Genomic DNA, 26,024 nt, shown 5'->3' on the forward strand with positions numbered 1-26,024 from the left:
GTCCAAAATTGCCCTTAGTGTTGGGTGGGGTTACTGGGTTATGAGGATGGGGTGGAGGTATGGACCTTGGATAGGGTGATCTTTCCAAGAGCCGGTGCAGACTCGATGGGCCGAATGGCCTCCTTCTGCATTGTAAATTCCATGATCTATGATCCTTAAAATGCCATGAACAAGTGGAGAAAATAATCAAAAACGCTAATGGAATGCTAGCCTTTATATCGAGAGGATTGGAGTACAAAGCCACAGAACGTATGATGCAACTATACAAAACCCTGTTTAGACCCCACTTGAAATACTGTGAGCAGTTCTAGGCACCACACCTTTGGAAGGATATATTAGCGTTGAAGGTAGTGCAACATAGGTTTACAATAATGATACCTGGACTACAGGGGTTAAGTTACAGGAGAGATTACACATATAGGCCTATTTTTCATGAATTTAGAAAGTTAAGTGGTGATCTGATCGAAGTATTCAAGATATTAACAGGGAAACACAGTAGATAAAAATAAAATAATTCTACTGCTCGGCAATTAGAAAACTAGGGGGCAGAGTCTAAAAATTTGTGCTAGACAGTTCAGGTGAGGTGTTTGGAAACACCTCTTCACTTAAAGATTCAGGTTAGCACGGTTGCTTCACAGCTCCAGGGTCCCTGGTTCGATTACTGGGCTTGGGTCACTGTCTGTGTGGAGTCTGTACATTCTCCCTGTGTCTGCATGGGTTTCCTCCAGGTGCTCCGGTTTCCTCCCACAAGTCCCAAAAGACGTGCTATTAGGTAATTTGGACATTCTAAATTCTCCCTCTGTGTACCCGAACAGGTGCTGGAATGTGATGACCAGGGGATTTTCACAGCAACTTCATTGTCGTGTAAATGTTACTTGTGACAATAAAGATTATTAAATTAAATTAGGTTGGTAGAGGTTTGGAACTCCCTCCCACAAACAGCAGTTGAAGCTAGAATAGTTGTAAATTTTAAATCTGAGGTAGATAGATTTTTGTTAAGCAAAGATATTCAGGGATATGGACAAAAGGCAGGTGTATGGAATTAGGCCACAGATCAACCATGATCTCATTAAATGGTGGGAGAGGCTTGAGGGGCTGAATGGCCTACTCCTGTTCTTATGACCTTTCAAAGATCTAGAACAGATGGGCAAAATAGTTTCTATCTGTACTGTATCATTCTACAAAACAGTGAATATTCAGTATCATAGACAGAGAGAGGAATCACTGACTGTGATTGGAGCTAGCCAAAGTGATGTCACCACCATCAGCGGAGGAGAGAGAGAGGGAAACACATAAAAGCCTTCAAACCTCTGCTCTGCTTGGACGCAAAGGAGAACTTTCAGAAATCATAGAATTTACAGTTCAGATGGAGACCATTCAATTCCAGGGAGTCTGCACCGGCCGTTGGAAAGAGCACCCGACTTCAGCTCACGCCTCCACACTATCCCCGTAATACCACCTGACCTTTTGGACACGAAGGGGAAATTTAGCCCCATATGGAACATAACAGATCACGAATTCACAATTTGAGATTTTTAAATTAATTTCTCCCAATTGGTAACAAAGTTATTTTGTATTAAATGTTTGAGCTTTCAATGGTGCGGCTATTACCCATCATTCCCCACGGCTGTGAATGTGCCCCCGTCACTCAACAGGATCCAGTGCGCAGGCGCATTGCTGTACTTGGGGCATGCGCAGTGTCACTTTTCTGGAAGTCCTGCGAGTGCGGTAGCGGTTTTCTTCTGCTAGTGTGAGTCGGTGGGACGGACAGAGGGCACTGGGGGTGGGGAGGGAGCGGAGGTTTCATAAATACCGGGTGCACGTCCCAGGGCCGGAATAAGATCCTGGAGGACGCAGGTTTGCAGCTGTGGAACTTTTATCCGGGATCAGGCCCAGTTCCGCGGCCGCCATCTTGGTTCAGCGGGGAGCAGAGCGCATGCGCGGCCATCTTGCTGACCGATGGGAATCCGAATCCCGACAGTGCAGAAGGAGCCATTCGGCCCATCGAGTCTGCACCCACCCGTGGAAAGAACAACTTGCCCACGTCCCCACCCTATTCCCATAACCCCACTTAATCATTTGGACACTAAGGGGAAATTTAGCGTGGCCAATCCACTTAAACTGCACATGTTTGGACTGGCAGAGCTTCAGGGTTCCAGTGACCAGGAGAGAAAATGTTTGTCTCATTGAGAAAGGTACAGGTTAAAGGGCGCCATCTTTAGAAGATGGAGGTTCTGTAGGGCACATGTGCGGCCATCCCAATAACAGAAGAATAAGATCAGAACTTGGAGAAGAAAGGCCACTTGGACAACCAAGGCTGCTCTGCCATTCAGTAAACTCATGGCTCATCTGATCATAGTCTTTACTCCATTGTCCCCTGGCCCCCATCCTTCCTAACCCTTGTGGGTAAATGGTGTATGACACAACATTGAATATACTCAATGGCCCAGTCTCCTCTGCACACTGGGGGAGAGAATTCCACTGGCGACTGGCCCTCTGAAAGAATTAATTGCTCCTCATTAAACTGTCCCTGCGATTCTAGATTCCCTATTGAGAGGGAACATCCTTTCAGGACTTACCTGCCAACTTCCCTCAGAATCTTATATATGCTTCAGTAAGATAACGTCTCATTTATCTAAATGGCAATGGGTATATGTGTAACCTGCCCAACCTTTCCTCACAAAACAAATCCCTTCATGCGAGGAATCAACTCAGCAAATCTTGCCCAACCTGCTTCCAATGTCAGCAGATCCCAGTTTACGTAATCTAATGCGAGGAAACAGGAGGAGGGAATGTTATGAATTTACATACTGGATTGACTGATGGATTTTGGAAACTTGTTTTACAGTGGGTTAGAAGAGGATGATTTTCACATAGCAGTCTGGAGTCAAGAAGAAAATGTTTATCTCTTAATTTCTAACCACAAATGACAATTGTAATCTCTTTTTATGGTTAGGAGCTTTGAAGACTGATTTCCTCTGATTTCAGTGCTTGTGAAATCTTTTCAGCTGCAGCTCCAGCAGGAGGTTTTAAATTTGAAAATGGTGAAATTGTTCCAGAGGTGAGTATTGTTGAGCTTTCATCTATAATTTAGAGTTGTTAGTGTTGTGCTTTGTTCTCTGTGCTCTGGTTCAGGGCTCTGGGGCATGTTTGGCTCCTTTAATGTGGATCTGAATCCATATTTCACCCATTGCTCTGTTTCAGCTCTGCCCTCCCTGAACACCTCTCTGCCATTGTTTAACTTCTTCTGCCTCGAATAGTGGGTTTATTTTAACCATGTTTTGTATTTTACTGTTCTGTGGGTGGATATTGCTTGTGAGCGTTGGTCTAGGGCCTCCTGGAGAGTTCCTTTTTCCACAGACTCATTGAATTATTACAGTACAGGTGAAGGCCATTCAGCCCATCATGTCCATGCTCTTTGCAAGAACTATTCACCTCCTCCCACTCCCCTACTCTTTCCTCATATCCCTGCAGCTTTCTTTCTTTCCAGGGTCTTGTACAATTCCCTTTGTTTTGTTGGTTCAGTTTGGCTGGAGTGGAGATGGAGGAGAAGCTTCTGGGTTTAACCCTGAGGACTTTGTACCCCAGTTTGGAGCAATGATTTCAGATTTGAAATTGTCAGGGCAGTTAGATTCAAAGGGAGATTGGGTTAGGAACAAGTTTTTCTGCAGATGATTTTGATCTATTTTATATGTACATATTTTGTCAAATTTATTCTTGGGATTTGGGTGTCACTAACAAGACCAGCAACAAATATTGTTAATGCCCAGTTATCTGTGGAAAAGATGATGCTTTGCTTTCTTCAACCACTGCAGTCCGTGTTGTGAAAGGACTCGAACAATGTTGTTAGATAAGGAGTTACAGGATTTACACTCAGCCATGATGCAGCAATGCCAAAAATGCCCAAGTCAGTGTCAATGATTTGTATTTATATACGTTTAACATTTCAAAAACATTTCACAAATGGCAGAAAGCAGCATTTGACACTGAGCCACATGGCGGGATATTAGAGCAGGTGACCGAACGCTTGGTCTACGAAGATTTTCAGGATTTTCAATGTAGTTGGTTCAGCTTCAGAGAGTTGCTGGAGAGAGGGATGGAGTCAGTGGTTTAGAGAGTGGAACTGGTATCAGGATCACTCTCTATTATGTATATTTCTATGTATGAAACTCTCTCTCTCGCTCTCTAATATATATATATAATCACTCTTCATCTCTCTTCACCCATAGTGGCCAAACTTTTTTTTTACAAAATATTTTATTGAAGCATTTAAAATTTTCACAGTTTAAAACATTAACATTTCTTAAACAGTCGCATGGGCCGACACATGTGTATATATATATATATATATATATTTAAAAAGAGAAAAAACAGAATTTCCCCAACTGCCCACCCGTGTCCAAACTCTTGTACAGCCCCTGACCGGGTGGCAGGTTCAATTTTCTGAAGAACATTAATGAACCAGTTGGGTTTTTATGACAATCCAGTAGTTTTCATGGTCACGTTTTCCTAGTGCCGGCCCCACAAATGACCAGAATCATTCAGCTCAATTTCACAAACTGCCTTTGTGTTCCTGTGGATTCTCTCTCACTCCCTTTCTTCTATTTTAAATCAATTTCACAGGGTATTACAAGGGGACAGTTTGCAGTCTGGTTTGGGGCTGGTTTAGCACAGCCGGCTAAAGAGCTGGCATGTAAAGCAGAACAAGACCAGCAGCGTGGGTTCAATTCCCGTACCAGCCTCCCCGAACAGGTGCTGGAATATGGCGACTAGAGGCTTTTCACAGTAACTTCATTTGAAGCCTACTTGTGACAGTAAACGATTTTCATTTCATTTCAGGAAACTGAAACCAACATCACATCAGGATCAGACGGAGTTGCCTATTTTATCATAACCTGAATGTGATTGGATTTTAAACATGGAAGGAAAAAGCACCGTTCACAGTGAAGAGAAACCGTACACGTGTTCTGTGTGTGGGCGAGGCTTCAGCCAATCATCAAGCCTCTCGAGACACAAGCGCAGTCACAACAGGGAGAAGTTGTGGAAATGTGGGGACTGTGGGAAAGGATTCACTCATTCATCCGCGCTACAGAATCACCAGCGACTTCACACCGGGGAGAGACCGTTCACCTGCTCCGAGTGTGGGAAGGGATTCACTCGGTCAGCCACCTTGTTGAATCATCGGCGTGTTCACACTGGGGAGAGGACGTTCACCTGCTCCGAGTGTGGGAAAGGATTCACTCAGTCATCCCACCTGCTGACACACCAGCGAGTTCACACTGGAGAAAAGCCGTTCACCTGCTCCGAGTGTGGGAAGGAATTCACTCAGTCATCCCACCTGCTGACACACCAACGAGTTCACACCGGGGAAAAGCCGTTCACCTGCTCTGAGTGTGGGAAGGGATTCTCTCGATCATCCCACCTGCTGGTACACCGGCGGGTTCACAGTGGAGAGAGACCGTTCACTTGCTCCGAGTGTGGGAAGGGATTCACTCAGTCCGGCAGCCTGCATTTACACAGACTCACTCACACTGGGGAGAGACCTTTCACCTGCTCAGAGTGTGGGAAGGGATTCACTCGGTCATCTGACTTGCGAATACACCAGCGGGTTCACACTGGGGAGAGACCTTTTAAATGCGCAGACTGCGGGAAGTGCTATAAAAGTTCTGGACAATTGATGTCCCATCAACGTGTTCACACTGACGAGAGACCATTCAGATGCTCTCACTGCGGCACTGGGTTCAGACGATCAACATACCTGACTGTACATCAACGAGTTCACACTGGAGAGAGACCATTCACCTGCTCAGTGTGTGGGAAGGGATTCAATGATTTATCCACCCTTCTGAAACACAAGCGCTTGCACACCGGAGAGAGGCCGTTCACCTGCCCTGAGTGTGGGAAGGGATTCACTCAGTCAACCAACCTGCTGAGGCACCTGCGGATTCATACTGGAGGGAGGCCATTCATCTGCTTTAACTGTGGGAAAGGATTCATTGAGTTATCCAATCTGCAGAGACACCAACGTGTTCACAAGTAACTACCATGATCTGCTTTTGCTCTTTCTCCGACGGACTAGTTCCTGATCTTGTCCGTTCTTATCACCACACTTCCATCTCAGCATCTGAATCTCATTCTTATCCAGTTGTTGTTCCTCTCCTGTTGATATTGTCCAAGTTCCTGCACTATATAACAAGGCCAGTCTCACAGTTGTCTTATTGATTCTCCCTTTTCAGTTTCAATGACAATTTTCTGTCACATAACATTCCATCGCACTTCTTCCAATTGCTCCATCCAGAGCTAATCTGATTCTTCATTTCCAAACTTCCAGCTTCTGCCAGATACTTGAAGCTACTCACATTCTCCAAATCTTCACCCGTAATCTTTACACCATCACTTTGATCCCCTTCCCTAATCTCAATGATAATCCATAACTTGGATCATTGGTTCACTGATGACTTTGAGGGGGTGCATGGTGACACAGTGGTTAGCACTGCTGCCTCACAAGCACCAGGACCCGGCACAAATCCAGCCTTGGATAAATGTAGTTTGCACGTTCTCCCTGTGTCTACGTGGTGCTCTGGTTCCCTCCTAACAGTCGAACCATGTGCAGGTTAGGTAGATTGGCCATGATCGATGCGTGGGGTTCTGGGGATAGGGTGGGGGAGTGGGCCTCAGTAGAGTTCTCTTTTGGAGGGTCCTTGCAGACTCGATGGGTCGAATGGCTTCCTGCACTGTAGGGATTCTATGATTCTAAGTCTGTCATCCTTACCTGCTCCATACAGACTTGAAATGTTAACCTTTTCTCTCCAGCATTTTTTGTTTTTATTTCTGATTTCCAGCATCCGCAGTATTTTGCTTTTATTTAACACAATTGTTTTGTTACAAAGAACAATACAGCACAGGAACAGGCTCTTCGCCCCTCCAAGCCTGCACGGACCGCGTGTTCTATCTAGACCAACCACGTGTTCTATCTAGATCCGTCCGTTCATGTACCTGTCCAGATAAGTCTTAAAGGTCGCTAATGTATCTGCCTCAACCACCTCACTTGGCAGTGCATTCCAGGCCACCACCACCCTCTGTGTAAAAGACATACCCCACACATCTCCACTGAACCTTTCCCCCCTCACCTTGAACTTGTAGGCCCCTTGTAATTGTCATTTCCGCCCTGGGGAAAAGCCTCCAACTGTTAACCCTGTCTATACCCCTAATAATTTTATAAACTTCTATCAGGTCGTCCCTCAGCCTCTGTCTCTCTCGGGAGAACAATCCCAGTTCATTAAATCTCTCCTCACAGCGAATACCCTCCATACCAGGCAACATCCTGGTAAACCTTTTCTGTACTTTCTCCAAAGCCTCCACGTCCTTCTGGCAGTGCGGTGACCAGAATTGGAACACAGTATTCCAAATGTGGCCTAACCAATGTTCCATATAATTGTAACATAATTTTCAAGCTTTTATACTCGATACCCTGTCCTATGAAGGCAAGCATGCGAGATGCTTTCTTCATCACCATTTCCACCTGTGCTGCCACTTTTAAGGATCTGTGGACCTGCACACCCAGATCTCTTTGTGTCTCTATGCTCCTGATGGTTCTGTCATTTATTTTGTAGCTCCCACCTGAATTGGATCTACCAAAAATGCATCACCTCGCATTTGTCCGGGTTAAAATCCACCTGCAATTTCTCTTCCCAATTTTGCAGCCTATCTCTATCCTGTTGTATTCTCTGACAATCTTCATCACTATCCGCAACTCCTGCAATCTTAGTATCAGCCTCAAACTTGCTAATCAGACCCGCTATGTTCCCTTCCAAGTCATCCTTCTAGGGGCAGCACGGTAGCTTAGTGGCTAGCACAGTTGCTTCACAGCTCCTGGGTCCCAGGTTCGATACCCGGCTGGGTCACTGTCTGTGCAGAGTCTGCACGTTCTCCCCGTGTCTGCGTGGGTTTCCTCCGGGTGCTCCGGTTTCCTCCCACAGTCCAAAGATGTGCAGGTTAGGTGGACTGGCCATGCTAAATTGCCCTTAGTGTCCAAAAAGGTCAGGTTGGGGTTACGGGGATAGGGTAGATACGTGGGCTTGAGTCGGGTGCTCTTTGTAAGGGCCCATGCAGACTCGATGGGCTGAATGGCCTCCTTCTGCATTGTACGTTCTATGATTTATATATGTTACAAAGAGCAGAGGTCCCGGAACTGATCCCTGCGGAACAGCACTCGTTACAGACCTCCATCCGGAAAAACACCCTTCCACTGCTACCCTCTCTTCTATGGCCAAGCCAGTTTTGGATCCATCCAGCTTGTTACATTGACCTTCCTGGTATTTCTCTGATATTTGTCTCAAGAGGTACCTTTGGGATCTGTTTCTGTTGATGTCGATCCCAATCATATGTGTTAATATTCTGGATAAAAGTCAAATAAATCAGCTTTGTTTTGAATAGCCAGTGTCAATCGTTTTAATATATCTAATACAAGTTAGTTCCTTTTGAAGAGCTCTCCCTCTCCCCTGTCTCCTCCGTCCTCAGCAGTAACAAAGGGTGTGAGGAGCTGATGGAGCTTCTTTGTCACTCAGATTGAGACAATCTGATCAACTGCCTCTGCTGCTTCCCTCCCTGCCACTAGCCCAGCAGTTCAAAATTGCTCTGAAGATCTGCTCAGCCCTGGCCCTAAACTGACATCTTTCTTCAGTTTCTCCCCTCCAGAGCTCATCGTGTCTCTGAGACCCACCGTCCATTCGATTCACTCTTTCCCATTAAACTGACAATCACCCAGAGAGTTCTGGCGGAGCGCAACTTTATGGAGAATGAAAGATGGGGATCAGTCAGGAGGGCATTGGAATAGCTGACCCTGGAAGTAACAAAGAGACAAGCATTTCAGCAGTAAATGGGCTGATGCAGGATGGAGCTAATTGTCTTGCAGAGGTGAAAAGAGGTCATCTTAGTGATGGAGAAGATATGGAGTCAGTAGGTCAGCTCAAGGTTAAAGAAGAAATGAAGATTGCAATTGGTCTGGTTCAGACTGCGGGCAGGGAGGAGGATGGTGTCAGTGAGGCTAACAAATGTTTATGGAGGGGGGAGGTGCAGGGTGGGGGCACGGGGGTGGAGTTCATGGGCCTGAGTATTAATCCACCTCCTGGGCCACACTACAGAACACAGAATTAATCCATCTTGCATCACCGCATAAGAACTAAGAGCAGGAGTAGGCAATTCAGCCCCTCGAGTCGACTACGCCATTCAATATGACCATGGCTGATCTCCTCTTGGACTCAACTCCACTCTCCTGCCCATTCTCCACACCCTTCGACCCACTACAAATTTTAAAAATCTGTCTACCTCCTCTTTAAATTTACTCAAAGTCCCGGATCCACTGCACTTCTGGGTAGTGAATTCCACAGATTCACGGCCCTTTGAGAGAAATAATATCTCCTTATCTCTGTTTTTAATCAGCTACCCCTTACCCTCAAACTATGACCTCTAGTTCTAGATTGCCCCACAAGAGTCTACTTTGTCAATACCTTTTATCATCTTATATACCTCAATTAAATCTCCTCTCATTCTTCTAAACTGGACAGAGTATAGGCCTAAACTGCTCAATCTCTGTTCATAAGACAAACTCCTCATCTCAGGAATCTAGTGAACTTCCTCTGAACTTCCTCTAATGCAACTACATCCCTCCTCAGATAAGGGGACCAAAACTGCACACAGTACCCCAAGTGTGGTCTCACCAATGCCTTGTAGAGTTGCAGCAACGCTTCCCTACTTTTATATTCTAAACCTTTAGCTATATGTAGTCCATTTGTCTTCCTGATTACCTGTGGTACCTGCATACTAGTATTCTGAGATTAGGATTAGATCACAGAAACATTCAATCCAATCTCAGTGTGTTGACAAAATTCCTGTTCACTAATCAAGCTTTCAATGACAATGTTACAATCCATAATTTTCCACGTGGACAGAATGTGCCCCATCAATGACCACAGGAGCCCAGTGTGATTCCTTGGCACCAGGTTGTACTCTTGAGCATGTTCAGTACAAGTAGTGGATGTGGAACATGCTGATCGGGAGCTGGGAGGAGATTGCATTGAATTAAGTAAAAAGGAAAATTGTTATTGCCCCACATGACCATGGGCTGCTCTCCCCTTTGAGCTCAGTAAGAAGTCTTACAACACCAGGTTAAAGTCCAACAGGTTTGTTTTGGATCACCAGCTTTCGGAAGGAGCAGTGGTCTGAAAGCTAGTGCTTCGAAACAAACCTGTTGGACTTTAACCTGGTGTTGTCAGACTTCTTACTTAGCTCACCCCAGTCCAACGCCAGCATCTCCACATCATGGCTCCCCTTTGAGGGGAGAGCTGACTGGTGAAGATTTAACCTGAGGATCATCACACCTCAGGCAAGGAGCAAGGTAATAATAATCTTTATTATTGTCACAAGTAGACTTACATTAACACTGCAATGAAGTTACTGTGAAAATCCCCGAGTTGCCACGCTCCGGCGCCTGTTTGGGTACACAGAGGGAGAATTCAGAATGTCCAATTCACCTAACAAGCATGTTTTCCAGGAGGTTGAGCAGGCCTTCATGAATAACCTCAGCCGATACAGGAATTGAACTGTGCTGTTGGCCTTGCTCTGCATCATGAACCAGCTATCCAGCGAACTGAGCTAAACAGAGAATATTGAGTCGAGAAATGCACCATTTGGTTTCACTAATCTGGACGTGTTTATAGTTCTTGAAATTCTTTCAAATCCATCAGCCTGCCTTTCTATTCTCTTATCTCTCATGTAATCATCTAATTTCCTTTTGAAAACATTTAAATGATTTAATCTAAACCATTTCATGTGGTATTGAATTGCACATTCTAACCGCTCTTGAGTAAAGACATTTTTCCTTCTTTCCCTCTTGGATTTATTACTTGCTAATTTTATATATGGCCCTAATTTTTGATTTTTCCCCAAGTGGAAATATTGGCTTCACATAGAATCATAGAATTTACAGTGCAGAAGGAGGCCATTCGGCCCATCGAGTCTGCACCGGCCCTTGGAAAAAGTACCCTACCTAAGCCCACACCTCTTCCGTATCCCGTAACCCAGTAATTCCACCTAACCTTTTTTGGTCACTAAGGGCAATTTAGCACAAGACAGGGTGGAAGTGAGGGCTTAAGTGGATCGGTGCAGACTGGATGGGCGGAATTGCCTCCTTCTGCACTCTGTTCTATGTTCAGACTTCCCGCGCCGCGGAAAGTCCCATATCAACGAGTATAGGAGGCCAGTGCGCAGGTGCAGTGTGGGTGTGCTGTGAGCATGCTCAGTGTCAGCCATAGTGAGAGTGAAGAGGATTGGATGGTTTAGGAAGCGGGAGGAGATTGTGGGCACAGGGTAGGAATGGAAACCACCGCTTAGGAGCAGGCCTGAGGCCTCGAAGAAGAGGCCGCTGGCCCCGTGTTTACCCCGCCTGGCCGCCCGCAGTGACAGGCCCGGGGGGAGCGTGCTCACTGGCCGCCATCTTGCGAGTGGGAGTCAGGGTGGCGGTGCTTCCTCCGCGGTGACAGGCCCTGGTTACCCAGGCAACCAGATGCCGCCATCCTGGAAAAGGAAGGTGGGGCCTGTTCAGGGGGCGGGGCAGTTGGGCGGCCATTTTGGTGAGGGAGAGGGTTGGGCTTGTTCAGGGAAAAAGAATCTGCCATTCGACCCCTCGAGCTTGCTGCACCATTCAGTAAGACCATGGCTGATCTGATTGTGGCCACAACACCACATTCCCAGCTACCTCAATAACATTTCACCCCCTTGCTCATCAAGAATCTATTCACCTCTTCCTTAAATATATTCAATATCACTGTCTCTGGGAAGAGAGTTCCAGAAATCCACGACCTTCTGAGACAAAAACATTCTCCTCATCTTCATCCCAAATGGGAGGCCCCTTATATTTAAACCATGTCCTTTAGTTCTGGTCCCTGCCTCAGGGGAAACATCCTTCAACATCCACCCTGTCAAGTCCTCTCAGGACCTGATATGTTTTGTCAGTTCACCTCTCGAACTTAAAACTCTGGTGGCTTCAGGCCCAGCCTGTCCAGTTTTCTTTTTTAAAATATATTTTATTCAAAATTTTGTGGCCAAACATAACAGTACATAGTTTTTCTTTTGAACAACAACAAAGCAATATAAATAACCGTGGCCAATTTTAAACAAATAAATAAATAATATATAAACAAAAACAAAAACAAAACTGAGTGGCAACTGCCTTGTCAAAAATAGTTACTCTCCAAAGATACAATATAACAATCCAATATACATTACCTATAACAAGTGTCTATACATATACAATGACATCCCTGAGAGTCCGTCCGGTTCCTCCCCCCACCCCCTCCCCCCTGGGTTGCTGCTGTTGTCTTCTTCTTTTCCATTCCCTCTATCTTTCTGTGAGGTAGTCGACGAACGGTTGCCACCGCCTGGTGAACCCTTGAGCCGAACCCCTTAATACGAACTTGATCCGTTCTAACTTTATAAACCCTGCCATGTCGTTTATCCAGGTCTCCACACCTGGGGGTTTGGCTTCCTTCCACATTAACAACATCCTGCGCCGGGCTACTAGGGACGCAAAGGCCAAAACATCAGCCTCTCTCGCCTCCTGCACTCCCGGCTCTTCTGCAACCCTGAATATAGCCAACCCCCAGCTTGGTTCGACCCGGACCCCCACCACCTTTGAAAGCCCCTTTGCCACCCCCACCCAGGACCCCTGTAGTGCCGGGCATGACCAGAACATGTGGGTGTGATTCGCTGGGCTTCTCGAGCATCTCCCACACCTATCCTCTACCCCACTGTCCCAGTTTTCTAACGCATTTCTATCTTTTCTTCAATCTGGAGGCCAAATCTATAGACATTACAGTAGATCTGGTTTCATCAGCAGTTGCAAGAAGCAGCCCAATTTTAAATTCCCTTCAAAGTCATAGAATACCTACAGTGGAGAAGGAGGCCATTCGGCCATCGAGTCTGTACCGACCCTCTGGAACAGCAGCATACTTAGGCCCACTGCCCCTTCCCCCTAACCTGCTATGGGCCAATTTAGCTTGGCCAATCCACCTAACCTGCACATCTTTGGACTGTGGGAGGAAACCTGTGGCGTGACACAGTGGTTAGCACTGTTGCTTCACAGCACCAGGGACCCGTGTTCGATTCCCGGTTTGGGTCACTGTGGAGAGTCTGCACGTTCTTCCCGTGTCGGTGTGGGTTTGCTCCGGGTGCTCTGGTTTCCTCCCACAAGTCCCGAAAGACGTGCTTTTTCGGTGAATTGGACACTCTGAATTCTCCCTCTCTGACCCGAACAGGTGCTGGAGTGTGGCGACGAGGGGCTTTTCACAGTAACTTCATTGCAGCGTTAATATAAGTCTCCATGTGACACTAATAAAGATCATTATTATTATAAAATTTATTATTAAAACCCAAGCACCTGGAGGAAACCCATGCAGACACAGTGAGAAAGTGCAAACTCCACACAGACAGTCACCCCAGGCTGGAATCGAATCGGGTTCCTGGCGCTATGAGGGAGCAGTGCTAGCCACTGTGCCGCCACATTGCAATAAACAAAAACATTCAATTTGCCTTCCTGATTACTTCCTATATCTGCAAAGTAACTTTGTGATTCTTGTGTCAGGATACCCAGATGTTTCTGTACCTCACATTGCTGCAATCTCTCTCAATTTAAATAATAAGCTGCTTTTCTATTCCTATTGTCTCAGTGGAGAAGTTCACATCTCACATTATACTGGGTCACCGGGCTGATTCCTGTTCTGTTAGAGGGATGGCTGGGCCTGTATTCATTGGAGTTTAGAAGAATGAGAGGTGATCTTATGAAAAATATAAGATTCAGAGGTATTGACAGATGAAGAGAGGATGTTTCCCCTCATGGGGGATTCAAGAGGGAGTGGGCAGATTGTCAGATTAAATGGTCCCCCATTGATGATGAGAAATGTCTTCCCTCAGAGGGTGGTTAGTCTTTACAATTCTCTTCCCCAGAGAGCAGTGGAGTCTGCATCACAAAATATATTCAAGGCTCAGTTAAGAGTTTTGATCGGAAAGGGAGTTGAGGATTATGGGTGACACGCAGGATAGTGGATTTAACGGAACAATCAGATGAACCATGACCTTATTGAATGGAAGAGCAGGCTTGATGGGCCGAATGGGCTGCTCCTATTTTCTGTGTTACGGTCTCTGTGTCGAGGTCAGGAAGCGATGTGTATTGATCAACACGAATTAGCACATTGAGGAGAATTGGGAGGTATAGATAAGTGAGAATGGAGAGAGAGTGTGGGAGACAGAGCTTTTGGGGAATGAGAGATAAAGAATGTTCCAGTAAACCTAGAATTGTCTGTTCTGAATTTAGAACATAGAACGATACAGCGCAGTACAGGCCCTTCGGCCCACAATGTTGCACCGATATGGGAAGTCAAAAAACAAAAGCCATCTAACCTACACTATGCCATTATCATCCGTATGCTTATCCAATAAACTTTTAAATGCCCTCAATGTTGGCGAGTTCACTACTGTTGCAGGTAGGGCATTCCACGGCCTCACCACTCTTTGCGTAAAGAACCTACCTCTGACCTCTGTCCTATATCTATTACCCCTCAGTTTAAGGCTATGTCCCCTCATGCTAGCCATTTCCATCCACGGGAGAAGGCTCTCACTGTCCACCCTATCTAACCCCCTGATCATTTTGTATGCCTCTATTAAGTCTCCTCTTAACCTTCTTCTCTCTAACGAAAACAACCTCAAGTCCATCAGCCTTTCCTCATAAGATTTTCCCTCCATACCAGGCAACATCCTGGTAAATCTCCTCTGCACCCGCTCCAAAGCTTCCACGTCCTTCCTATAATGCGGTGACCAGAACTGTACGCAATACTCCAAATGCGGCCGTACTAGAGTTTTGTACAGCTGCAACATGACCTCATGACTCCGGAATTCAATCCCTCTACCAATAAAGGCCAACACTCCATAGGCCTTCTTCACAACCCTATCAACCTGGGTGGCAACTTTCAGGGATCTATGTACATGGACACCTAGATCCCTCTGCTCATTCACACTTCCAAGAACTTTACCATTAGCCAAATATTCCGCATTCCTGTTATTCCTTCCAAAGTGAATCACCTCACACTTCTCTACATTAAACTCCATTTGCCACCTCTCAGCCCAGCTCTGCAGCTTATCTATGTCCCTCTGTAACCTGCTACATCCTTCCGCACTGTCGACAACACCACCGACTTTAGTGTCGTCTGCAAATTTACTCATCCACCCTTCTGCGCCCTCCTCTAGGTCATTGATAAAAATGACAAACAGCAACGGCCCCAGAACAGATCCTTGTGGTACGCCACTTGTAACTGAACTCCATTCTGAACATTTCCCATCAACCACCACCCTCTGTCTTCTTTCAGCTATCCAATTTCTGATCCACATCTCTAAATCACCCTCAATCCCCAGCCTCCGTATTTTCTGCAATAGCCTACCGTGGGGAACCTTATCAAACGCTTTACTGAAATCCATATACACCACATCAACTGCTCTACCCTCGTCTACCTGTTCAGTCACCTTCTCAAAGAACTCGATAAGGTTTGTGAGGCATGACCTACCCTTCACAAAGCCATGCTGACTATCCCTAATCATATTATTCCTATCTAGATGATTATAAATCTTGTCACTTACAATCCCCTCCAAGACTTTACCCACTACAGACGTGAGGCTCACCGGTCTATAGTTGCCGGGGTTGTCTCTACTCCGCTTCTTGAACAAAGGGACCACATTTGCTATCCTCCAGTCCTCTGGCACTATTCCTGTAGCCAATGATGACATAAAAATCAAAGCCAAAGGCCCAGCAATCTCTTCCCTGGCTTCCCAGAGAATCCTAGGATAAATCCCATCAGGCCCCGGGGATTTATATATTTTCAGCCTGCCCAGAATTGCCAACACCTCTTCCCTACGTACCTCAATGCCATCTATTCTAATAGCCTGGGTCTCAGCATTCTCCTCCACAACATTATCTTTTTCCTGAGTGAATACTGACGAAAAATATTCGTTTAGTATCTCGCCTATCTTTTCAGACTCCACACACAACTTCCCATCCCTGTCCTTGACTGGCCCTACTCTTACCCTAGTCATTCTTTTATTCCTGACATACCTATAGAAAGCTTTTGGGTTTTCCTTGATCCTACCTGCCAAATACTTCTCATGTCCCCTCCTTGCTCGTCTGAGCTCTCTCTTTCGATCCTTCCTCGCTACCTTGTAACTATCAAGCGCCCCAACTGAAACTTCACTCCTCATCTTCACATAGGCCTCCTTCTTCCTTTTAACAAGAGATTCCACTTCTTTGGTAAACCACGGTTCCCTCGCTCGACGCCTTCCTCCCTGCCTGATCGGTACGTACTTATCAAGAACACGCAGTAGCTGTTCCTTAAACCAGCTCCACATATCCAGTGTGCCCAACAGTTGCAGCCTACTTCTCCAACCTATCCCCCCCCAAGTCATGTCTAATGGCATCATAATTGCGCTTCCCCCAGCTATAACTCTTGCCCTGCGGGGTATACTTATCCCTTTCCATCACTAACGTAAACGTCACCGAATTGTGGTCACTGTCCCCAAAGTGCTCACCTACCTCCAAATCTAACACCTGGCCTGGTTCATTACCCAAAACCAAATCCAATGTGGCCTCTCCTCTTGTTGGCCTGTCAACATAGTGTCAGGAAACCCTCCTGCACACATTGTACAAAAAACGACCCATCTAATGTACTCAAACTATATATTTTCCAGTCAATATTTGGAAAGTCAAAGTCTCCCATAATAACTACCGTTACTTTCGCTCTTATCCAGGATCATCTTCGCCATCCTTTCCTCTACATCCCTAGAACTATTTGGAGGCCTATAGAAAACTCCCTACAGGATGACCTCTCCTTTCCTGTTTCTAACCGCAGCCCATACTACCTCGGAAGAAGAGTCCCCATCTAGCATCCTCTCCGCCACCGTAATACTGTTCTTGACTAGCACGCCACACCTCCCCCTCTTTTGCCTCCTTCTCTGAGCTTACTAAAGCACCTAAACCCCGGAACCTGCAACAACCATTCCTGTCCCTGCTCTATCCATGTCTCCGAAATGGCCACAACATCCAAGTCCCAGGTACCAACCCATGCTGCCAGTTCCCCTACCTTATTTTGTATACTCCTGGCATTGAAGTAGACACACTTCAAACCACCTACCTGAACACTGTATTCTGTATTTACAGTGATGTCATTTGTAAACTCCTTTTACAGAATATTAGAAGGGGATGATTTGGAGCCAGAAATATCAGAACAAACGTCACAGCAAGATCTGACACTCGATTCATTTGGAAGTGGGAACCATCGGCCATTTTAACATCAGTGTGACTGGAAAAGCACCGAGACCCACACAACACACACCCGAGTGAGAGTGTTCCAGTGAACTGACTGTGGAAAGAGCTTTAACCAGTTACACAGGCTGAAAAATATAACACCATTCACAAAGGGGAGAAACCGTACACGTGCTCTGTGTGTGGACGAGGCTTCAACTGATTGTCCAACCTGGAGAGACACAAGGACACCGGCACCATGGAGAAACCGTGGAAATGTGGGCACTGTGGGAAGAGATTCAGAACCCTGTCTGAGCTGGAAACACATCGAAACAGTCACACAGGAGAGAGGCCGTTCATCTGCTCCAAGTGTGGGAATGGATTTGCTCAGTCAGCCACCCTGCTGACACACCAGCAGAGAGAGGCTGTTCATCTGTTCTCAATGTGGGAAGGGATTCACTAATTCATCCACTCTGCTGAGACACCAGCGAGTTCACACTGGGGAGAGACCATTCATTTGCGGTGACTGTAGGAAGGGATTTAAAGATTCCTCCACCTTGCTGACACACCGGCGAGTTCACACTGGGGAGAAACCGTTCATCTGCTCAGAATGTGAGAAGGGATTCAGTGATTTCTCCGTCCTGCTCACACACCGGCGGATTCACAGCGGAGAGAGACCGTTCAGCTGCTGTGTGTGTGGGAAGAGATTCACTCAGTCTTCGAATCTGCAGAAACACCAGCGAGTTCACTCTGGACTGAAGCCTTTCACCTGCTCGGAGTGTGGGAAGCGATTCCGTGATTCATCCCATCTGCCGACACACCAGAGAGTTCACACTGGGGAGAGGCCGTTTGCCTGCTCTGTGTGTGAGAAGAGATTCACTCAATCTTCGAATTCTCTGAAGCATCAGCGAGTTCACTCTGGGCAGAAGCCGTTCAGCTGCTCCGAGTGTGAGAGGGGATTCAGTGATTCCTCCCACCAGCGAGTTCACAAGTGATCACAGGGGCTGGATTCTGCTTCTTTTGCTGTTGTTAATAATAATCTTTACTAGTGTCACAAGTAGGCTTACGTTAACACTTCAATGAAATTACTGTGAAAAGCCCCTAGTCGCCACACTCTGGCACCTGTTTGGGTACACACAGGGAGAATTCAGGATGTCCAATTCACCTAACAAGCATGTCTTTCGGGACTTGTGGGAGGAAACCGGAAGAAACCCACGTAGACACGGGGAGAACGTGGAAACTCTCCAGACAGTGACCCAAGCTGGTAATTGAATCCGGGTCCCTGGCGCTGTGAAGCAACGTGCTAACCACTGTGCTGCCGTGCCGCCCATCACATTAATCACATCCAGGACTGAACTATGTTCACTCTGACAGTTGGTGAAGTGGACAAGGGTCTATTTCTGCTGGACTGGCCGGTCTTACAACTTTGCTTCCAGTAGCTGATGTTCTTTCAGCCTGGGAGTACATGTTTCCACTAAAATGATCTGCAAAAGCAGAAGTAGTAAATTAATTTTAACCTGGATAGTAAATGTCGTTTTTCCAACCACTAGAGGCGTCTTGTCTTACATCCTCATTCCGAGTGTTGGCAATCTGATCAATCTTTCTCCACTGATTTCTCCACTACTCTCACTGCCTGTCCCATCGAGAGGTCAGTCCACATTCTGATATTATCCACCCAGGACATTTTGGGCCTTCCTTGTACACGGTTTCCTGGTGACTGGAGGCCGGTGTCCAGTGGCGTACCACAGGAATCTGTGATGGGTTTGTCATGGATATAAAACATCGGTGACTATGTGGTGGGGGGTTTAGGATCAGTACGTTTGGATGACACAAAGATTAGCCGGGTGGTTACTAGTGAGGTTGAGTGTGTTGGGTTATAGGAAGATCTCGATGGGATGGTCAAAATGGTAAAAATTGGCCGATGGAATTTAACCTGGTAAAGTTCGAGATGATACACATTGGAAGGAGTAATATGACAAGTATTCAGTGAATGGCCTGACACTGGGAAGTTCCGAGAAACAAAGAGACTTTGACGTGTTTGTTTAGAGATACTGAAGGCTGAAGGGCAGGTTAACAGGTTGGTGATAATGGCATATGGGACACTTGCTTTTATCAGTCGAGGCGTAGATTACAAAAGCAGAGAGGGGCTTTTCACAGTAATTTCATTGAAGCCTACTCGTGACCATAAGCGATTATTATTATTATTAGGTCATGTTGGAGTTGTATAGAACTTTGGTGAGGCCACAGCTGGAGTACTGTGAGCAATTCTGGTTGCCACATTATAGGAAGAATGTGATTGCACTGGAGAGGGTGCAGAGGTGATTCACAAGATGTTGCCTGGGATGGAACATTTAAGTTAGGAAGAGAGGTTGGATAGGCTTGGGGTGTTTTCGCTGGAGCAGAGAAGACTGAGAGGCAACTTGATCAAGTGCACAAGATTATGAGGGGCATGGACAGAGTGGATAGGGAATAGCTGTTCTCCTTAGTTGAAGGGTCAGTTACGAGAGGTCACAAGTTCAAAGCGAGGGGCAGGAGGTTTAGGCTGGATTTGAGGAAAAGCTTTTTTGCCCAGAGGGTGGTGACGGTCTGGAATGCACTGCCTGGGAGGGTGGGAGAGGCGGGTTGTGTCACATCCTTTAAAAAGTACCCTGTAAATTAAAATGGGAAAATGTGTCATTTGAACCATGGAAGTCCAGAAAAACTTGAGATTTTAAAAAGTAAAGGATAAGTCCCACAAAGGGATAATAGCAGCAGCTTGTTTGAAATACAGATAGCTTCACAGGCATTAAAGAACACAGCTCGGGACAACTCATCCTGTTTTTCAAGTTAAAAAGACATTCGATCAATTTAAATTCTTAAGTTATATAAAAGGGAACAGTATTTCACACTTCCTTAGAAGTGCATTATTTTACTGAACAGTTAAAAAAGGAACAGCCAGGATCTTAGGTTTAAATTGGGGGATAAATGTTAGGCATGAAACCTTGCTGACGCTAGTTAAAAATGAAACAACTGCTTTCCAGATAAAGAAACACACAAGGTGGAACGTTTATACCATAATTTTCACATTTTTGACGTTAAAACCTTTTTAGCAAATAACCAAGCCGGATAAGGTTAGAGTTACAGGGGGCGACCTGCCGCTGACACCAGCTGACCCTTAAAAGTGCAGAGGCGAACTGCCTCGATCAACACAAGTTCTTACCCAGTATCGAGACTGAAAAAACATCACTATAGACAGATATCAGACAAGCTGCTGACGAAGCAACAAACAAATTTAGTACCTGCCAAACAAATGCATTACACTTCCAGTGGCAGCCATGGAGGAGGAGGTCGCACATTTGATAGCTCCCGCCTGTAACAGACTTTTGGAACTTTTCCCCCTGTTTTTCTTTTGATTTTATGGGATAAATCAGTGAAAAGTGAGACAGTAAGGAGAAATCCTCCTCCGGTGTGTGGAGAATTGACCAGAAGTGGCCACGTGAGACGACAAAGTCCTATAAGGGAGACGCAAGAAGAGCTGGTGACACGGGACAGCATGGCGGAGGGCAAGGGCCGCGGGGAGACGGCACAGTGATCGACGGAGCAGCTGGTGAAGTTTTTCGAGGATTGCTTCGCCAAGCTGAAGAAGGACACGCTGAACCCGATTAAGACTTCGATTGATCAAGTGGTTCAGAATCAGGAAACCCACGGGAGAGCGATCCAGGAGGTGGAACAAAAGTTGTCCAAGCACGAGGAGTATATAACCGTGCTGGAAAGCAAGGTGGCGATGATGAACGACCACCAGAAAAGAATGCAGGAGAAGCTGGAGGACCTGGAGAATAGGTCCAGGAGGCTTAATCTCAGAATTGTTGGCTTTCCTGAAGGCAGTGAGGGATCAGATGTGTCGGACATGTTGGAGAAGTTGATGGGAGCTGGGTCATTCCCTCGGACCCTGGAATAGGACAGAGCGCACATAGCCCTCGCGAGGAAGCCCAGAGCGAACGAGCCGCTGAGGGCCATGGTGGTACATTTTCACCGTTTCATGGAGAAGGAACACGTTTTGCGATGGGCCAAGAAAGAACGGAGCAGCAAGTGGGAGAACTGTGAGTTGCGCATCTATCAGAACCTGGGAGCGGATTTGGCTAGAGGCGAGCTGGGTTCAATCGGGCAAAAACGACCCTCTTTAAGAAGGGGGTGAAGTTAATGATGCTGTACCCAGCCCGTCTGTGGGTCACACATAAGGAACGGGACTTCTACTTTGATACGCCAGACGAAATATGAACCTTTATTAAAGAAATGAAGCTGGAGGTGAATTAAAAGACACTTAAGTCTTGTAGAAGAACTGTGGCAGCGATTTGTGGTGCTGGATTGTATAAATTTAAGTATCTCTATGTGAAATAATGGGCTGTGTGGATGGTTAAAGGTTATCTGTCTTGCAGGGACCTTGTTGGGGGGGGGGGGGGGGATGGGCTTTGAATTTAGTTCTGCTTTTTGGGTGACAATTTTGGAAGTCCCCCGTCCAGGCTGATCACATGGAACGTGAGAGGACTGAATGGGCCAGTCAAGAGGGCTCGCGTGTTTGCGCATTTGAGGGAACTGAAGGCGGACGTGGCAATGCTACAAGGAACACACTTAAAGGTTACGGACCAGACGAGATTGAGGAAGGGGTGGGTTAGCCAAGTGTTCCACTCAGGACTGGACTCAATGATCAGCAAACGAGTGGCATTCAAGGCAGGAAGAATCGTGTCAGACAAGGGGGGTAGGTACATAATGGTGAGTGGGAAGCTGGAGGGGGTGCGAGTGGTACTTGTGAACATATATGCTCCGAATGGGACGACGTGGAATTTATGAGGCGGGTGTTAGGTAAGATCCCAGATTGAGAGTCACATAACCTGATCATGGGATCAGTCATTGATCCGGAATTGGACCGGTCAAAATCCAGGACAGGGAGGAGGCCGGCTGCGGCAAAGGAATTGAAGGGTTTTATGGAACAAATGGGGGGAGTAGACCCATGGAGGTTTGGACGGCCGAGGACGAAGGAGTTTTCCTTTTTTTCACATGGCCACAAGGTATACTCTCGCATCGACTTTTTTGTTCTGAGCAGGGCGCTAATACCGAAGGATATTGAGTATTCGGCAATTGCAGTGTCGGATCATGCCCCGCACTGGGTGGATCTACGGGTTAGTGTGGAGAGAGGGCAACGCCCGCTGTGGAGACTGGATGTGGGGCTGCTAGCGGACGAAGCGATCTGTGGGCGGGTTAACAAGTCCATCCAGATCTACCTGGAAACAAATGATAAGGGGGAGGTCTCTGCAGCGACGGTCTGGGAAGCTTTGAAGGCAGTAGTCAGAGGGGAATTAATCTCGATACGGGCCCACAGAAAAAAGGCAGAACGGGCTGAGAGGGATAGATTAGTGGAGGAGATACTCCAGGTATACAGGAGATACTTGGAGGCCCCGGACGCGGGGCTACTGAGGGAGCGGCGGAGGTTACAGGTGGAGTTTCGGTTGTTGACCATCGGGAAAGCAGTGGAACAGTTCAGGAAGGCAAGGGGGGCGATCTATGAGTACGGGCAAAAGGCAAGCAGAATGTTGGCACACCAGCTCAGGAAAAGAGAGGCGGCTAGGGAGATATGTAAAGTAAAGAGAGACATGGTAATACTGTCCTAGACCCAGCGGGGGTGAACGAGGTGTTTAAGGACTTTTACAGTAAATTATATGAGTCGGAACCTCCGGTTGGGGTGGATGGAATGAGGCAATTTCTGGATCAGTTGAGGTTCCCGAGGGTGCAGGAGGACCTGGTGGAGGGGCTGGGAGCCCCAATTGAGATTGAGGAAATAATCAAGAGACTGGAGGGCATGCAGTCGGGCAAGGCCCCAGGGCCTGACGGCGACCCGGTGGAATTCTATGAGATGTTTTCAGAGATATTGAGCCTACTGCTGGTGAGGATATTTAACGAAGCAAGAGAGAAGGGAGTCCTCCCCCCAACAATGTTGCATCAATTTCATTGATCCTGAAACGGGAGAAAGATCCGGACCAATGCGGGTCTTAGAATTTCATAGAATTTACAGTGCAGAAGGAGGCCATTCGGCCCATCGAGTCTGCACCGGCTCTTGGAAAGAGCACCCTACCCAAGGTCAACACTTCCACCCTATCCCCATAACCCAGTAACCCCACCCAACACTAAGGGCAATTTTGGACACTGAGGGCAATTTATCATGGCCAATCCACCTAACCTGCACATCTTTGGACTGTGGGAGGAAACCGGAGCACCCGGAGGAAACCCACGCACACATGGGGAGGACGTGCAGACTCCGCACAGACAGCGACCCAAGCCGGAATCGAACCTGGGACCCTGGAGCTGTGAAGCAATTGTGCTATCCACAATGCTACCGTGCTGCCCATACAGGCCGATTTCTCTACTGAATGTGGATGCCAAACTGCTGGCTAAGATACTGGCCACAAGGATAGGGGACTGTGTCTCAGGGGTGATAGAGGAAAACCAGATTTGTTAAGGGCAGGCAACCCAAAGCCAATGTTCGCAGGCTTCTAAATGTTATGATGCCCTCAGAAGGAGAGGAGGCGGAGGTGGAGGTAGTGATGAATGCGGAGAAGGCTTTTGCTCGGGTGGAGTGGAATTACCTGTGGGAGGCGCTGGGAAGGTTTGGGTTCGGTGAGGGCTTTATTGACTGGGTGTGGTTGCTCTATGAGGCACCAGTAGCGAGAGTGTGTACGAACCGGCTGAGGTCAGGGTATTTTGAACTACACCGAGGGCTGAGGTAAGGGTGCCCCTCTCCTTGTTACTGTTTGCTCTGGCCATAGAGCCATTGGCCATGGCATTAAGAGCCTCGAGGAACTGGAAAGGGTTGGTTCGGGAGGGGGAGGTGGGGGGGGGGGGGGGGGGGCACCGGGTCTTGCTCTACGCAGATGACCTGCTCTTGTAAATTTCGGACCCGTTGGAGGGGATGGGGAAAGTAATGCAAATCTTAGGGGAATTTAGCAATTTTTGGGGGTATAAATTGAACATGGGGAAAAGCAAGTTGTTTGCGATCCAGGCAAGAGGACAGAAGAGACTGGGAGAGCTGCCGCTTAGAATGGTAGGGAAGAGCTTTCGATATCTGGGAATCCAGGTGGCCCGGAAATGGGAGACACTGCACAAATTAAACCTATCCCGGTTGGTAGAACAAATGGAAGGGGACTTTAAGAGATGGGACATGCTCCCGCTATCCCTGGCGGGGTGGGTACAGACCATGAAACTGACGGTCCTTCCCAGATTTCTGTTTGTCTTTCAGTGCCTCCCCATCTTCACCCCTAAGGCCTTTTTCAAGCGGGTGAATAAGATTATTTTGGGCTTTGTGTGGGCGGGTAAAACCCCGCGAGTGAAGAAAGTGTTGCTGGAGCGCAGTCGGGGGGAGGGTGGGTTGGCACTGCCGAACTTCTGCAATTACTACTGGGCGGCTAATATTGCCATGATTAGGAAGTGGGTAGTGGGGGAGGGGTCGGCATGAGTGCGGATGGAAGCGGCGTCATGCAAAGCCACCAGTTTGGGAGCATTGGTAACGGTACCTCTGCCATTCCCGCCGGCCCGATACTCCACAAGTCCGGTGGTAGTGGCGGCTCTGAGGATCTGGGAGCAATGGAGGAGATATAAGAGAGTGGAGGGAGCATCGATTTGGACCCTGATTTGTAATAACCACAGGTTTGTACCGGCTAGGCTCGATGGCGGGTTCCGGAGTTGGCAGAGGGCAGCAATTGGAAGGATGGGGGATCTATTTATAGACGGGAGCTTTCCCAGCTTGAAAGCTTTGGAGGATACATTTAAATTTCCAGCAGGGAATGGTTTTAGGTATTTGCAGGTGTGAGACTTCCTGAGAAAACAGGTGCCGGCCTTTCCGCTGTTACCGCCACGGGGGATACAGGACAGAGTAGTTTCCAGTACCTGGGTGGGAGAGGGAAGGTATCGGATATTTACCAGGAGCTTTTGGAGGCGGAGGAAACTCCGGTGGAGGAGCTTAAGGGAAAGTGGAAGGACGAGCTAGGAGAGATGGAGGCGGGGCTATGGGCGGATGCCCTAAGCAGGGTTAATACCTCCTCATCATGCGCCAGGCTTAGCCTGATACAATTTAAGGTAGTCCACCGTGCACCCATGACAGCGGTTAGGATGAGTTAAGTTTTTCGAAGTAGCGGATAGGTGTGCGAGGTGCGCGGGAAGCCCAGCAAATCACGTCCACATGTTTTGGGCATGCCCAAAGCTTAGAGGGTTTTGGCAGGATTTTGCGAAGGAAATGTCCACGGTGCGAAAAACACGGGTGGTGCCCATTCTGGAGATAGCGATCTGTGGAGTGTAGGAAGATCCGGGAGTTCAGGGGGTGAAAGAGGGCGACATCTTGGCCTTTGCTTCCCGGGTAGCCCGGAGACGGATCTTGTTAATGTGGAGGGACTCGAAGCTCCCGCGTGTAGAGACCTGGGTTAGTGACATGGACGGGTTTCTCAGTCTCGAGAAAATAAAGTTTTCCTTAAGAAGGTCAATGTTAGGGTTCTCCCGGAAGTGGCAGCCGTTAGGCGACTTTCTCGGGGAAAATTAAAATGTCAGCAGATGCAGTATTCCTGGGTGGGGGGGGGGGGGGGAGGTTGACGGATTGTTGTTGTATGGTTGAGGTGTGTGAAGATTGGGCTGGGGGGGGGGGGAATTGTTTGTTTTACCATGTTAA

General features: G+C 47.3%; 3 protein-coding genes across 3 annotated transcripts in view; all 3 read left to right on the top strand.

Moving 5' to 3' along the window:
- The window catches only part of LOC140417829 (uncharacterized), a 36,745-nt gene extending 33,144 nt beyond the window's left edge, over positions 1–3,601 (top strand). Inside the window, exons 3-4 of the mRNA XM_072501280.1 lie at positions 3,009–3,061; positions 3,526–3,601. Of these exons, the coding sequence (XP_072357381.1) occupies positions 3,009–3,061; positions 3,526–3,601 (129 nt within the window). The remainder of the gene's footprint in view (positions 1–3,008; positions 3,062–3,525) is intronic.
- The window catches only part of LOC140419320 (uncharacterized), a 270,976-nt gene that overhangs the window by 25,464 nt on the left and 219,488 nt on the right, over positions 1–26,024 (top strand). The gene's annotated exons all lie outside the window — the stretch shown is intronic.
- Positions 1,859–17,746, top strand: LOC140419319 (uncharacterized). Its single transcript, XM_072503156.1, has 3 exons — positions 1,859–3,061; positions 4,840–6,036; positions 17,283–17,746. Exons 2-3 carry the CDS (start codon positions 4,919–4,921, stop codon positions 17,383–17,385), a joined length of 1,221 nt encoding a protein of 406 aa, XP_072359257.1. The 5' UTR covers positions 1,859–3,061; positions 4,840–4,918; the 3' UTR covers positions 17,386–17,746.

The sequence above is a fragment of the Scyliorhinus torazame genome, chromosome 5 (genome assembly GCF_047496885.1).
Source record: "Scyliorhinus torazame isolate Kashiwa2021f chromosome 5, sScyTor2.1, whole genome shotgun sequence".
Lineage (NCBI taxonomy): Eukaryota > Metazoa > Chordata > Chondrichthyes > Carcharhiniformes > Scyliorhinidae > Scyliorhinus > Scyliorhinus torazame.